At 29.9% G+C, this 15930-nt stretch overlaps 1 protein-coding gene across 3 annotated transcripts in view; it reads right to left on the bottom strand.

Annotated features, from left to right (window-relative positions):
- Sec16 (Secretory 16) overlaps positions 1-15930 on the bottom strand; it is a 149373-nt gene that overhangs the window by 103132 nt on the left and 30311 nt on the right. For 2 of the 3 annotated variants that reach the window (XM_067285298.1, XM_067285310.1), the window contains exons 3-10: positions 15224-15248; positions 13887-13989; positions 13529-13642; positions 9373-10354; positions 9137-9219; positions 5874-6090; positions 4936-5378; positions 4746-4853 (exon numbers count right to left, since the gene is read on the bottom strand). In XM_067285298.1, the coding sequence (XP_067141399.1) occupies positions 4746-4853; positions 4936-5378; positions 5874-6090; positions 9137-9219; positions 9373-10354; positions 13529-13642; positions 13887-13989; positions 15224-15248 (2075 nt within the window). The remainder of the gene's footprint in view (positions 1-4745; positions 4854-4935; positions 5379-5873; positions 6091-9136; positions 9220-9372; positions 10355-13528; positions 13643-13886; positions 13990-15223; positions 15249-15930) is intronic. The other variant, XM_067285302.1, reaches the window with a different exon arrangement.

Consider the following 15930-nt stretch of genomic DNA (forward strand, 5'->3'; position numbering starts at 1 on the left):
AATAAGGTAGGTTGATACAGAAATTATTTATCACACATGTACTGTATATGAGCATCAAAAAAATAAATAAATAAAATAAATTTTATCAAACGATGAGACCAGCCAACTAATTGTATCATATGCAATATTTTATACCCCTAAGGAAAATACTGTAGGTCTACGGTAAAATAAATTTCGTTTTCCCACAGTTAAACTTTGCTGCCAATTGCCATTGGGATAAACCATTTTCACTTTCTCTGATAACCTGAACACAATCTTCTAATGACAGCACTTTGCATTTCTTTTCTTTTTTGGGCAATTTCAAACAAACTGAAATGAATTTCCTTTGTTGCTAGACTAATTCATTAACACCTGCACCTGATTTCAAGGGCAAGAGAAGTGCCCGAGGTGGGATAGAACACGAGTTTAGACTAATTCATTATATTTGAAGGAGGAAATGTTGTTGAGATGGGTTCGAACAATAGTTTAGATCAGATATATTTGCGGAAGTAGTCGTTTATTACAGTTGTTGTATGTTGTTTTCGGACCAAAAATTGATGCCTGCAGTCGTGTTACACAGTTGGTCATTTAATACGGGTAACTTATATGAAGACTATGTATAAACTATTCCATGCCAGAAATTTTTTGCCTGTTTTGACAGGTGCCCATCGAATGGAGGTGATCACCTAAGCAGTTTTCACTGTATCTCTGTATAACATGGTAGTTACATTCTGAAAAAATACCTTATATAAATCCATGCTATAATGACTAGTAAAAACAGAGTTAAATTCCAAAAGTTTGCAAAAGTAAACTTCTTGTAATTAAGAGAAATAGGTTTATTAATGCGATCAATAATTAACTAACAATTACAATCAAATTTATTGCATGTTAATATTAATTTTCTCTTCACTGCTAAACACTATTAAATGCAGAAATTTACTTTTTAGTAAAATATTGTCATCTTCTGAGCTTTCCTGTTAACCTTAACCTAAAGTATAGGGTCTTTCAACCAGAGGTGTCATTTTAAATCAACAGAAAAATGCAATATTTTTGTGAAAAGTGGTGATATTTTTATTTTAATCCAAAGTACAAACTCTGAGGTTAGTAATGGAACACAATATCTGCCAAATGTCCTCCTCAGTTCTTCTTACAAATGGTCATTCTTTTGATGAAATTTTTCATCGCGTTTTCACATAATAGTGGCTGTATTTCGCCAACAGCAGCTGTAATATTGTCTTTGAGTGCTTGAATCATTGCTGGAGCATTGGTGTAGACTTTACCTTTAACGTAGCCCCAAAGAAAAAAGTCTAATGATGTTAAATTGCTTGATCTTGGCAGCCAATTGAAGTCTCCATTTCGAGAAATCACATGTGCAGGAAATTTTTCATGCAATAGAGCCATTGTTTCACAAGCTGTGTGGCAGGTGGTGCCTGCTGTCCTGTTGAAAATAAATATCATCTGCATCTATAGCATCAATTTTAGGCCAAAAAAGTCAATCAACATGATTTCAACTCAGTCAGTCAGTCAACTCAGTTTTCAGCCACATTCTCAGCTACAGCTGCGATATTTCCAGGTGATTTGGCCGGACTAGCACAAGTTGGAGTCTTCACATCACTAACTTGTCTGAGACATTCAAATTTATTGATTAAATTCACTATAACTGTCGCAAGAAAGCACTTGATGAGGACCAAAAGTAGTATGAACTTTATGACCCATCTCTGCAATATTTTCACCGTTTTTGTAGTGAATTTTCACTACTTCAATGCATTGTGCGACTGTATCAATCCATATTTGAAAACCTAGTTTTTACTTGTCAAATGTCACCGCAATGACAGATGTATGTTGACAGTTGAAAAATGGCGCAAAATTTAAAATGACACCTCTTGTTGAAAGACCTGGTATTATCATCTGATTTTTCTGTACTTTTTCATAAAATCTGATATTTTCATTTGCTTGTGTTTGCCTTAGATCTATGTAAAAATTTATTTTTACATAGATCTAAGGCATATCTATGTAATCTTAAGGTAATCTTAGACATACAATAATTACTACATAAAAAATTTATTTTTTATGTAGTAATTATTAATTTAATCTATGAAAACAAAACATGATAACAGTCTTTCAGGATCATTTAGAGTATTATTGCCTATGACAGGAACACCTGGTTTATAGAAAAGCTAGAATAGGAAACTAAGGCAAGAATGAAGAAAAATTGTACAATCAGTTCTCATCAAAGAAATCAGGCAAAAGCAGAATACATTTTAAATTTCAATATTCTAAAATCCATGGAAAAAATATAAAACAACATGCATTCTTGCTTAAATAAAAAAAATATTGAATGACGGTGCATTACTGTATACTCTTTCAATTTTATTTATCTCAACCTTGTACACAGTGATTTTTCTTTAACAGACCTACTAATCTTATTTATTAAATATACCTTGTATAATATGTCTGTATGTCTGTGTCTGTGGATCAATGTATATGTTTGCTTTTAAAAATTTGTGACATTTTGTATGAGAATGGCTCCAAATTGCAAATTATGTTAGAGTAAACCATGTTGTATGAGGGATACATATGCATAGATGCATAGTGTCTTTCTTTTTTTTTTTGTCATCTTTTCATAAAAGATAAGAATTAATTTAAAACTTTTTATTACACTCATGTAAAATGTGTTTTTTCCAATCAGAAAGCTATTGTTTATTTACTTACGGTAAAAGTCAAAATTTTATAAATACTATATCATAAACTTAACAAGAATAATAACAGATTTCATTTTTGAAAAGCCTAACATTCCTAAAGAAATCATCAAATAAAAATAACAATCATATAGGATGGTCCATAATGCTCTTACCTTATTCTATGTTTATATACATTGATCCACACACACACACATTATACAAGGTAAAAATCAATAAATAATGTTAGTAGCTCTGTTAAAGAAAAATCACTGTGTACAAGGTTGAGATAAATAAAATAGAAAGAGTATACAGTAATGCAGTCTTGTATCAATACTTGTTCTCTGCCAGTTAGCATTTGTATCCACTATATGGTTTAAAGAAAAAAAAAAAAGACATTGTCCATATTAAACTGAACCAGAATTGAACAGTAAGCTGTTATTTGATTTTTGACTGCCAAAAGCATTATGAAGTCCACTGCAGGATGTATGCACAACATGGAGTTATACATTCTCTACAAAAAGCTTGCAAGTAGATTCAAAATTCTATGTAGATCATCATCTATGTTTGTTCAGTTTTCCTTGAACTTTCGAACCACTTGTAAACTTTCTCTATACATGCACAACTTCCATTTTATCCCACTCAGCCTAATGCATTTGGCTGTCAAAAATCAAACAACAGCTCGTTGTTCAATTCTGGTGCAGTTGAATATGAGTGACACTTTCTTGTAAACCACAGAGTGGACACAAATGCCACCTGAGATAAAAATATTGTTTTCCTTAAAAATTCAATAGTAATAATAAAAAATATTGTCTTTTGAATTACTGTATACTCTTTCAATATTATTAGTCTCAACCTTGTGTGCTACATTATTTTTTCTTTAGTAGTGCTACTAGCCTTATTTATTGAATCTGCCTCATAGATTATAACACATGTTGACTTTTAAAGATCAAAAATATCAGTTTGAGTAACACTGTAATTGTAACATATCTGAATACAGGATCATGTATGCTGGGATGTTTTACAAAGAAATTTAGAGAAGATTTTTGCCAATAGAAAACATCCTTCTTTAGTGTTTAGCAGTAAAGAAAAAAATTAATATTAACATGCAATATTTTTTGATTGTGATTGTTAGTTAATTATTAATTGCTTTAATAAACATTTTCTCTTAATTACAAAAAAGAATAATATAGTTTTGCTAACTTTTGGAACCTAACCCTGTGTTTTGTACTAGTCCTTTGTTTTGTATAGCATGGATTCACATAACATGGCATTTTTTGGAATTGTGTTATATGGATGATATCTGCATAATGTATAAATTTTAAAGACTTTTAGTTTATATGAGTCAAATCTGTATTAAATAAAAATTTAGTTTATAAAAAGTTTTAATTTAGTAAGGAAAAAATTTTTAAATACAGTTTTTGTATTTGATAGTAGTTATTTATTTTCAATTAACAAAAATCTAGCTACAAGCATTACATAACTTTCCTGGCTGTTATGACTTTTTATTTAAAAAACTTTTACATTATTAAGCAAAAAAACTAAAATTTTGTTTGGCACCATCTGTTATAAAAAGTTTTTTTTAAAACAAACTCTGATATTTTTAATTACTAAAAAGTGGCAAAAAGCTTAATTTTGAAGGTAGAGGTGTTTTATAAAAAAGTGTAAATGTTAATAAATAAAATCGCTAAGTCTTAGCCCTCTCAAGATACCTTACCCCCTCTCAACCTTTCACCACTAAAATTTATTAGCATCAATGCCTCTCATACAAGCCAACATGCCAAATTTCATTTCTTAATATCTGAGGATGGGGTAAAAATTAAGCAAAATATATGCCAACATACACACTGAATCTTATTGCTTTTTTTTTTTTTTTTTTTTTACCTTTTTGAATTCAGGGGATCTCAAAACGTGGAAATCTGCAAAAAAGTTGGAGAATCAAATTTTACACAATTCCTATACTTTCCCTTCTTATGTACACATAACAGCCAGAAAGTAAAAACTAACATTATATTTATAAATATAAAAATTTCATTCAAAATAAACAGATTCTGCAAAATTTAAAATTAGAATTTAAATAATATGTACCTGTTGAATATGTCCAGCGCCTTGGGGAGATGTTCTATGTAATAATTCCATTGTTAATACAGGTGGTGGTGGAGGAGGACCAAGTGTAGATAACTGATCATTACTTTTCTAAAAAAAATTAATTTTTATTTAAAGCTAAGGGAACACAAAATTTTAAATGATTAAATTACATAAAGAAAACATAACTAACCACATCTGAAACAACTTGTTCTGCTGCTGAAATAGGAACTGATGCCTGTTTTTTCACATCAGTTTGATATCCTTCCCATCCCAAAGGACTTTGCCTTGAAACATTATTAACATTACATTCCAAAGAGTCTGTTTCTACATTCTGTTTAACATTAGTTTCTTTTTCAGCTATAGTCTCTGAAAGTAACGGTGCTGCAGGAACAAATGTAACACTAGGCAGATCTGGATTATCCCATAAAGTTGTACTAGGTGAATTACTGCATCGCTGATGATTGTGATGACGATGAAGAGAAGCATGCCAAGATGACTGATGAGAAAGTATTTCCCCATCTGGAGGATGCTCTAAATTTTCTGGTACAGTTTCTAAATTAACTTCTTGAGCAGTGCTAATTGGAACAGAATCTTGTAATGTATTTTGTTCAATTTCTTGTTGTATGATATTACCTATATTTGAAATGAACATAATGCTAAATATTATAATTAAATCTTTAAACAGATCCAGAATGATAACAGAAAAAATAATAATAACCGAGTGTAAAATATTTTTATTTAGTGCATAAAGCAGGATATTTTATTTTTTACTTAAAAATTTCATAAACTTTTCAGTTTAATTTTGTCTTTTTATGATGCAGAATGAAGTAAAGGAGTTATATATAGGAATTAAAATAATGTTACTATTGTATTAGCAGAATTGTAATAATGAATAAAAACAAAAGATATGAATTCATGCTATTATCAGAAAGATAATCCTTTTATTATTTCAGTAGAAACAGTACAGTTAGTAAAGTTACTTCAATTTTTATAGCACTTTTCTAATTTTTGTATCAAAGGGTAAAGAAGAAATAGAAAATGAAGCTTACTTGGCATGACATTGTATCTATTGTATTTTTCCTGCTGAACACACTGATATTTCAGGTGTTTTAACAGAATGTAAATTACCTGATAAAAATAATTTACTTGGAGGTTTAAATGGACTTCCTTCACGGGGTTTAATAACAGTACCTCTTTCTTGTTGTATTACATCAGCTGAATTATTTCTACAAATATCACTATTACTTTGTGATGGAAAGACAGGAACAATGTCCGGTATTTGTTGATTGATTGGTTCATCTGCATTCCGATATGTTTTGGTGCTATCAGTTTTATTTTCATCTCCCTGAAATTACAATCTTTATTTATTCTCAGGACACTTCCCATTTTTGCAGAGAACTATGGAGTTTCAATTTTATAATACTTATGAACAATTTATGTTCTATTTTTGATTAAATTTACAATATAAAGTTACTACTTTTATAATATTAAGAGTATGTTATTTAAAACAATAGTTTTATTAAACAATTTTAATAGAATACAAATAGTAATTTTAATAGGATAGAAACAGTAAAATCAAATCACCATTTTGAAATTATAACTAAATTTACAGCTTCCCCTAACCCAGAGGTTCCCAATCTTTTTCGGTTTGCGGCTCCCTAAATAATCGGATTTTTTCGCGGCGCCCTTAATACATCAGATTTTTTTCTAAATTTTTGACTTTCTTGAAAAATTGGAAAACTTTCCTTTTCAAAAGCGATTATCCATTTAACAGCGAAAAATTAAAAACAGATACTTACTATTTTCCTTGGGATAATATAAAATATCTAATTTCAACTGTTTCGGTAATATCTATATTGAGACTGGACACACCGTGGTTAGGTTAGTTGAAAAATAAATTAAACACGAATTTCAAATTCACAAACAATTTATTGAACGTTCATTGTTGATTAACATTATTAAAATTATTAATGGGATGGATGGGCTTGATGTTCACTACACAACTTCTCAAATCTCGGAATAAAATTGGATATGGCGACCCTCATTTCTTGTTCAACGTTAATTTTCGAGCGATATTTACTTTTTATTACTGCGACTGCCGAAAACCCAGCTTCGCACAAATAGGATGTTGCAAACGGAATTAATATTCGTAGAGCTTTACCACTAAGCAGTGGATATTCCTCTTTTACTGATATCCAAAAATCAGAAAGTTCCATGCTACCAAATTTTAACTTTAAAGTATTATCGCAAGACAAGTCAATAAGAGATTCTTCTTCTAAAGAAGTAAATTCAGATGGAGTCTTGGCTCTAAATGGGTCTTGAATCCATGTAAATTTATCAATATCTGCTTCAAAGTATTTTTCGAACTTTTTTATAAGCTCTGATAGGTGATCAACAAAAATGGATTTTATATTGCAAGACAAATTAATTTCATTGGAGGTTACAAACTGGTGCAACAAGGGAAAACAATCACTGATACACTCTTTATTAATTTTTATTTTCCATAGCTGTAATTTTTTTCTGAAAGCTGAAATCTTTTCTGTTTGCTTTAAAATGTGCATATTGCGTCCTTGTAAGGAGAGATTCAACGAATTCAACTTTTCAAAAATATCACATAGGTATGCGAGTTTAATCAAAAAGTCTGTTTCCACAAAGTGTTTGGCATACTCATGTTTTTCTTCTTCAAGGAAAGCGTATATTTCTTGCCGTAATTGGAACGTACGAGACAATACACCCCCGCGAGAGAGCCATCGTGAGTGGCAGTAGTACAACAAAGATGTGTATTCGGCTCCCATATCTTCACACATTTTTTAAAAAAATCTTGCTTTCAGTGGCCGAATTTTTATATAGTTTACTATATTTACTACACGTTCTAAAACTATATTTAGTGGAGGACTCATATACTTTGATGCAAGTGCTTCTCTGTGAATGATGCAATGGGTCCAAACTGAATCTGGAGCTTTGTTTCGAATAAGCGCCTGCAATCCTCCATAAGAGCCGGACATTGAACGACCACCGTCAGTACAAACACCAACGCACTTTGTCCATTCTAAATTATTTTCAACCATAAATATATTCAGGATCTCGAACAAATCCTGAGCCTTTGTACTTCCAGTAATACTTTTACAAAAGAGAAGGTCCTCAACGATTGAATTACCATCTAAGAACCGTACGTAACAAATCAAGTGTGCGTCCTTATTATTATCTGTGGCCTCATCGAGTTGCAATCCAAATTCACTTCCTTTTAATTTTTCAATTAATTGTATATTGAGATCCTCCCCATGTGCTGAATTCTGCGACTAATGGTATTGTTAGACAAAGGGACTTTTGAAAGCAGTTTTCCCGCCGACTCGCCAATCATAATGTTCACTAAATCTACAGCAGCCGGTAGAATGAGTTGCTCTGCGATGGTATGGTTCTTTTTACACTTAGCAACTCTATATGCAACTTTGTATGATGCTAGCAAAGCATTATTTGGTATTGACATATGTTTAAAAATGCTGCCTTTTTGTTGTTTTAATTCAATTAACTTTTTGGTAAAAAAGTCGCGAGGTCTACCAACAAAGTTAGAATGGTTGGTTTCTAAATGTCGTTTTAACTTACTTGGAAGCATACATTCTGGTGCCAAAACTTTCATACACAACACACACTGTGGTCTCTCCTTATCATTTTCGTTTATTGATGTAAAGCCAAAATCCAAATAACTGTCGTCATATTTACGACGTTTTCGCCTCTCGAAACCCTTGCCACTTGTTTCTGGAACATCCTCTCTAGATTCAGCACTATCTTTATTATTCGAGTTTAATAAGAATTTGTCCATTTTTAGGGTGATCAGAAAAATAACTTTTGAAAATTAACTTAACCACCACACTATTAAGTTAGTCGTTAGTCCAACAAACAAAAACTAATGCGAACACTAAGATGGTGACAACGAATGAACAGAAATCCAACTTGCTACTGCGCTACCCACAATTAGCGGCTAGCTCCACACCCAAGCTTTAGTGACTAAACCACTAAAGCATGGGTGGGGAAAGAAAACAATGAAAGACTCGAAAGTTGCTAAATTCTTGGAATTTTGTCAGCATACACGATTGTTGGCGCAAAAATTCGAGAATTGGAAATTCCAAGAAAATTGCCGAATTGTTTAATTGAATATTTCGCGGCGCCCTTATGACGGCATCTCGGCGCCCCGGGGAGCCGCGGCGCACACTTTGGGAATCACTGCCCTAACCAAAAGATATTTTGATAATTGTAACAATTCATTTAAAAATAATAGAATAATCATAAAAGATAATTTTTTATTATCTAATACAATTATAATCTATATTATAACTACAAACTTGATTTGTTTCACTAAAATATATAATAGTTAAATTTTAAAAATCACTTACAACTCCTCTTTGTCGTTGAGATGAATTTGATTCTATTTGTGATATATCAGCAGATGGTTCTGGAACTTCTTGATTAATGGGTTCTATATTAAAATTTGTATTAATTAAATTACAAAAAAATATTTAAAAACAAAAACTATTTCAAAAATTATTTTAAATAAAAAAAAATTTTTTTTTAAATAAAATCTTCAAAAACATTTCTAAGAGTTTAAATTTATTTTTACATTGTTTTCTACCTTCTATTGGAAAAGTTTCTGTCTCTTTTATAGAAGAATTTAATGTAAGACTTTCTATTCCTTCACTGATGTTATTCATTTCATCAATATTCACATCATCTCTTGAGGATGAATCAAATTCTTTTATACTTGATCCATTGTCATTTATTAATTGAGAATTTCCTTCGGTATCTTCTTTTAGAATAGTTTCTTGCAATTTATCACCACTCGCATTATTTTGATTTGTTTCTTGTGATGAATTATCTTTATTTTCACTAGTAATTGGAGTTTCTGTTGTTGGCACTAAGTAATCTACATTTGTATTATCATTGTTGAAAAATACTGAAAGACCTTTATTACAGTCAGATGAATCTAAATTTTTTACATTGTTATTTTCAGAAACTTCAGAACTAATATTTACAGAACTATCAAAATTTTGTACTTCACTTCTAAATTCACTACTTATAGAATTTGTGATAGAAGCATTTCCTGAATCTGATTGACTTTGTGGAATCACTTGAGAAGACTGATTGGCAGCTTGCTGAGAACTTTCTAAATTTGGTACATCAGTCCAGTGTTTTTCCCAATTCCAAGTAGTATTTTCTGCAAACTGATTACTATTTTCTAACTTTTCACTTTGATTATGAACAAATGGTTTTTGATGACCATACCATTGATATTCATTTGTATTGTAAGGTTGTTCAACTTGCCAGTTGTATGAGTTATTATTGCTTGTATTTTCTGTAAAATAATGCTGTGGATAATTCCACTCATGTTGTTGATTTACATTTTCTAATGACTGATTCATTTCTGTCCAAGAATTTGTTGTGGTTGTTGTCTGCAGTTGTGCTTGACTAGTAACCTGTTGTGGCTGATGATGAAATGTATGCTGTTGCCAATTCTGAACTGATGGAATAAAACTAGACTGAACAGCTGGATTTCCTTGGCTTCCTTCTATATCCCAATTCCAAGGATCAACATTAGAAGACTGAGATGTTATACACTAAAAGAAAAAAAAAATTCAATGAATAACTATAGCATCATCATCATCATCATATTAATATTCATTTTAATTTAACATTAAAATTTTTGAATAAGCTATTTATAAGATATTTCCTGATATTTTGTATTTTATGTATAACAAAATATTCAATATAATGAAAAATCATGATAATTATTTATTAAATAATAACATATAATAATTAAAATTATATTTCTGACATAGCTAACTCATATATTGTTGTAAAAGTTTGTATTTTTTATAAATATAAGAACATTGCAGTCTTATTCACTTAAATACAAAAACTAGCTCAATTCTATCTTGATGGCATAATAAGTTTAGGAATAAAGATTTAGTTAGACATGTTATCTATTGGTATATTAATAATTTGTTAACTTGAAGGAAATAAAATTTAAATACATTACAAAAGCAGTAATCCAAAGTGGAACTTCAATCCATGAATAGTGAATAAATATTTTAGTACAAGTAACTAAATTTACATATAATACATTTCAGTTCTCAAAAGAGCCCTCAAGAACTACCATAGAACTTTACAAAGGACAATTATTATGTATATAAATAAATGTGTTGATAGGCTAAATATACAGTACAATGGTGCCTCATATAACGTACTTAATCCGTTCCAGGTGCATGTCCGTTAAGTGAAACGTCCGTTATACGAAACGCATTTTCCCATAGAAATACATGTTAAAACATCTAATTCGTTCCGCAGCATAAAATAACCGTACTGTATCATAAAAATGAACATGGGTGCGTTCTTTTTATTCCTCCGCGTAACTCTGCGCGAGCGACATTCATTTAAAAATTCCTGCGGAACGCGTTCCTAAATTCCGGTGGGAGTGCACGCCGTTGAACGGCAAAAACGGTCGCTTGTAGCAGTAGTTTGCGGTGGAAAGCAACATGGCGTCCTCCATGGCTCAGATAGTTTCGTTTCCGGGTCCATTACGTGGTTTTATGAATGAGAATTTAGAAATTGTTAAAGCGCGAGTTAGCGCACGCGGTGATGTAAGTGACTTTATGAATTTTTTTTTAAGGCTATTTTGAATGCTCTTTCAACAAATAATCCATTTTATGGTTAAATTTTACAATTGGGATCCCTTCTTTTGCCTTTTAAAGTTCATATTTTAGAATTATAGATTCCTCCATCACCATACTATCGATAGTGCGGGCGCCGCCATCTTTCTTTCACACCGTCGTTTCTAAATGCCTACAAACAGCCGCTCACTCCCGTAGTAGCGGAGACGCATTAAAGAACGCACCCATGGAGCAGTCACCAATTATGCCGGAAAGTCCGTTGTTCGCAGCCAGTCCGTTGCTCGAGTCACGTAACGGCCAAACAGAAAGTCCGTTGTTCGCAGCGTCCGTTATACGAGGTACCACTGTAAATCATTTTATTATTTTAATGGTGTCTTATATTTCGTATTAATTATAACAGTTGACCGGCTTGTAATGTTGTGTACTGTTTGTTTTAATTATATTGCTCTAAATATCATATCAGCACATTTAATTAAACACCTAATGCTTGGATCTGTAATCAATGATTTACCAATTGTTGAGATTTCATTGTACATTTTGAAGTTGTATATATTTATATTGCTCTAAACAATGTATCAACACGTTTAATTATATACATAATGATTGGATCTGTAATTGGAATTTTACCAAATGTTGAGATTTTATTGTGCAATTTGTAGATGTGGATGTGTCAATTTCATAAATATTTGTAAAAAACTGATGAGGAACTTTAGTCCCAAAATGCATACTTTTTTTGGGAAAATAAATTGAGTCTCTAAGACTGACCTTGTGTTCAAAGACAGTGTAATAAGTCTAGAAATAAAGAAGCCAACACAGTGCTCCCAAGTGTATATCAAATATACATATTGTTAAACTAAGTCACCTAACAACAGTAAAAGTGAAAATGAATTAGCCAGATAGGCTAGTGCTGTTATCATATGTAAGTTAATATGGGAAAGATAAGCATATAGAAGTGATGCACAATGCTGTAATAACCTGAGTTAGACTTGTGATATGGTTCAATGCACATTATGATTGAGACACTTGGATTCTCAGCTGGATGGACAACAGTGGAAATTTATAGGTCAACAATTTTTTTTCAAATAGCACCCAAAAATTAAAGTATTATTTTGTTGCAGACCCTAAAGAAACTGATGACTGCATTTTCCATGATATTATAAAAATAAAAATAATTTTCATTAGCTGGCAAAGTTTACTGCAGCAATGTTTTCAGTGATTATATCATCACTGGTATAAAAAGCTGTGTAAAGGTGGTGCACTTTTATAAACAAAATGGAAAATTTTTAACAGTTAACACCACATAAAAGTGCAAAATTGTTACTTTGAATGGTGAAGGTTTATCCTTTCATGAAATAGTACAGTACATGCATAATCATCAATCAACTATGTGTATTTGTTATAAAGCAGACAAGAACATGAAAAGACTGGATCATACGAGGATTATGCCATACGAGGATAAGATGTTGAAGCATCCCAGCCTACAAGAACACAGTTTGGAAGAACTAGCACACTGCTAGTTCTTCCAAGCTGAAGATAGTGAGAAGAGCAGATAGGGTTAAAAGTAAATGCTTAAACTGTATGACTTCGTGTGTAATATGGTTTATAAACCTGCTGTTCAAGTGAAAAGCTATTACTGATGATAAATAAAATGACAGCAACTTATCTGGATAAACAGAATATAGATAGGTACATTGACATATAAGATTGCTATTTTTTTGAACAAATCCAAATTTATTTTGCACCAAATCTAATGGAAAACCCCATGTTAGTTGTAGAAAAAGCAGTTACCAGTTACTAAGCTCACAATCATAGCTTACATGTGCTATTTTGCATATCTGTTGAATACTTTTTGATATACAGTGTATATCATATCATAGGTGATGTAATCTCTAACTATTACTGTAAATTGTAAATACAGTATAATAAATTCTGATTTGTAATAAGTTCAATATATATTTCTATTTTCATATTTTATTTATTTCTTAATTTTAAACTTAGCATTGATACTAATTCTAGTTAATATTCTTATCATATAATTAAAAACAACCATTTATGTAAGAAATTCAAATCATCATTCATCATTAGTTAATAATTGATACTCCTTTAAAGATACTGTATTACCTGCCAAGAGTCTGATTGATGTGATATTGGAGTTTGAGCTGGTACGGACTGTAATAAAGTATTATTTCCCTGAGATGGCTGATCCCATTGTGATATGGTTCCTGGTAAATTATGCTAAAAAAGAAATCATTTAATAGTAAAATCTTTCTTATTTTATATTTTAGTACTTTTTTAATTGTTAATAGATATGTATTTTTTATCTATCTTAAATAATAATATTAAATTTCTTTTACAAAGTTCTGATAAAGACATTAGCTAAATTAGGATTGTATATTGTATATTTATACAATCCTTTTAAGCCAATAAAGTTTCATTTAAATAAATAAAGTTTACTTATTCAATGAAATTCATAACTTACTGGTTGTGTTTGTTGAATGTTGTACATTTTCACATTTCCAGTTGTTGCACTAGGTTCAGAATATGTTGCACCAGTTTGATTTGATGGCCATTGTGGAGAAGACCTGGTTTCAGTTAATAAATATTGAAAAATTAGAGAGATAATTTTGTTTTGAAATACTTAAAAATAATTGGTATCTATAATATACTAAAAAAACTAAAAACTTTAATAAAAATAAACATTTTTCTACAGATACAAGAGGAAAATTTCTCATTTGAAAGGTTCTCAATGACGATGAAATTTCTCATCAAACTTTTAACAACATATTTAAAAATGATATTGAATTTATTAGCTATGCATTAAATCTTTATTTAATATATCATAAAATATTTTCTGCATTCTTACTGAGAATGCAGTAAAACATTAATATAAACTCATTTCTTTGTTCGTTTTAATATTTTTTAAAACATATTTTATAAATAGCATGTATCTGTATTATTTTTAAACACAGACAATACATGTCTTCTAATGTATATACTTTTTAATTATTTTTTTCATTTATGATAAGCTTCTTGCTGCATATTTTAAGTTTATTTATTCAAAAAATTCTATTTGAACAAATAAAATTTTTGAAAACATATCTTTTAAAATGCAAATTAACCAAAATTAATTTATTAGTTCATACAAATTTGTATCACCTTAACAAAAAATTAGTTTTATTATAAATTTTTCAAATTTTAATAAATACAATTACAAGTTTTTATTTTAATATGTTTTAAACTTTATCTTTAATACATAGTTTCAATTAAAATGACTGATAGTATACACATTAAAAATATTTGAAAAAATCTTTTTAATGTGTATATATAAGCCATTTTAATTGAAACTATATTTTTAAAGCCAAACAATTGCTGGATTACATCTGACTATATTACTCCTACTATTAACAATTAAATACTAAATTTAGCCTAGAGGTAGGCATTAGGCACCATATCATATTAAATTTAATAACTATAATTAAATTAATGTTTATTAATTCATTTAGAAGGTTCTGGAAGAAAGAATCGGTCCAGCATAGGACTTGAACTGGCAACTGCAGCTTATCAAGCAGATGCGTTGCCAGTTACACTACTTGGACTTCTGTCCAAGTAGAATAACTGGCGATTCATTTTAATTTATTCCTCGAAGTTGTTCTAAAACCGAAACAAATTTTCCCATAAAAAACAATATAAAATGGATTAATCTGTTCCTGACCACTAAAATCTGTTAAATATAATATGAACACCAATTATGTACTAACGAGAAATAAATTTATATTTATAAAATAATCAACTATATTTATAAGATAATCAACTTACATTAAATTCTCAGCATGTTCATGTTCTGAAAAGATAATTTTAAAAAATGGTATATTAAAATATTTCTAAAATATTAATTTTAATTATAAATACAAATACTTTACTAATATGAAAATATAGAAAAAAAGTTATTTAATAATAAAATTTGCACATCAGTAGAGAACACTTTGAACTTCCTATTCATCTCAGCCTAATAAACTGAAATGCATTAAAGTTAAATTTTTCTCTTTAGCAGTTAGTATCTAGTTTCATGATCAGTTGTAATTACTTGTTCATAAGTTTTCTCAAAACATTTACTTTCTGTATATTTTAATATTATAAATTTCCAGATGATTAATGAAAATCAACTTGTATGAAAAGCATAATTAGGATATAGATAGTTTTAAACAGTCAATTAAATTTTTCTTGCAGTCTCTAATGAGTATTTGGTCAAATTTGGGTCAGACAAAATTCAAATTTTTACTGGTGATAGGAGACAAATGTCTCCTCTTGTAATGTCAAAGTTATTTAAAAAAATAAATAGACAAAACAGTATAAAGTCAAGTATTATTTTTTTTATCATCTCAAATTTTTTGTAAAAATATTGGAAATTTTAAATAGATTATACAGTGAAACCTCTCTATAATGGGCACTTAAAGGACAAAAAACAACCTTGTTATAGAGTATCTGCCCAAGAAGGGTTTTGTGAAAATTACCTTTAAATGTAG

This window comes from Centruroides vittatus, unplaced genomic scaffold (assembly GCF_030686945.1).
Source record: "Centruroides vittatus isolate TY-2023 unplaced genomic scaffold, ASM3068694v2 contig_1224, whole genome shotgun sequence".
Taxonomy (NCBI): domain Eukaryota; kingdom Metazoa; phylum Arthropoda; class Arachnida; order Scorpiones; family Buthidae; genus Centruroides; species Centruroides vittatus.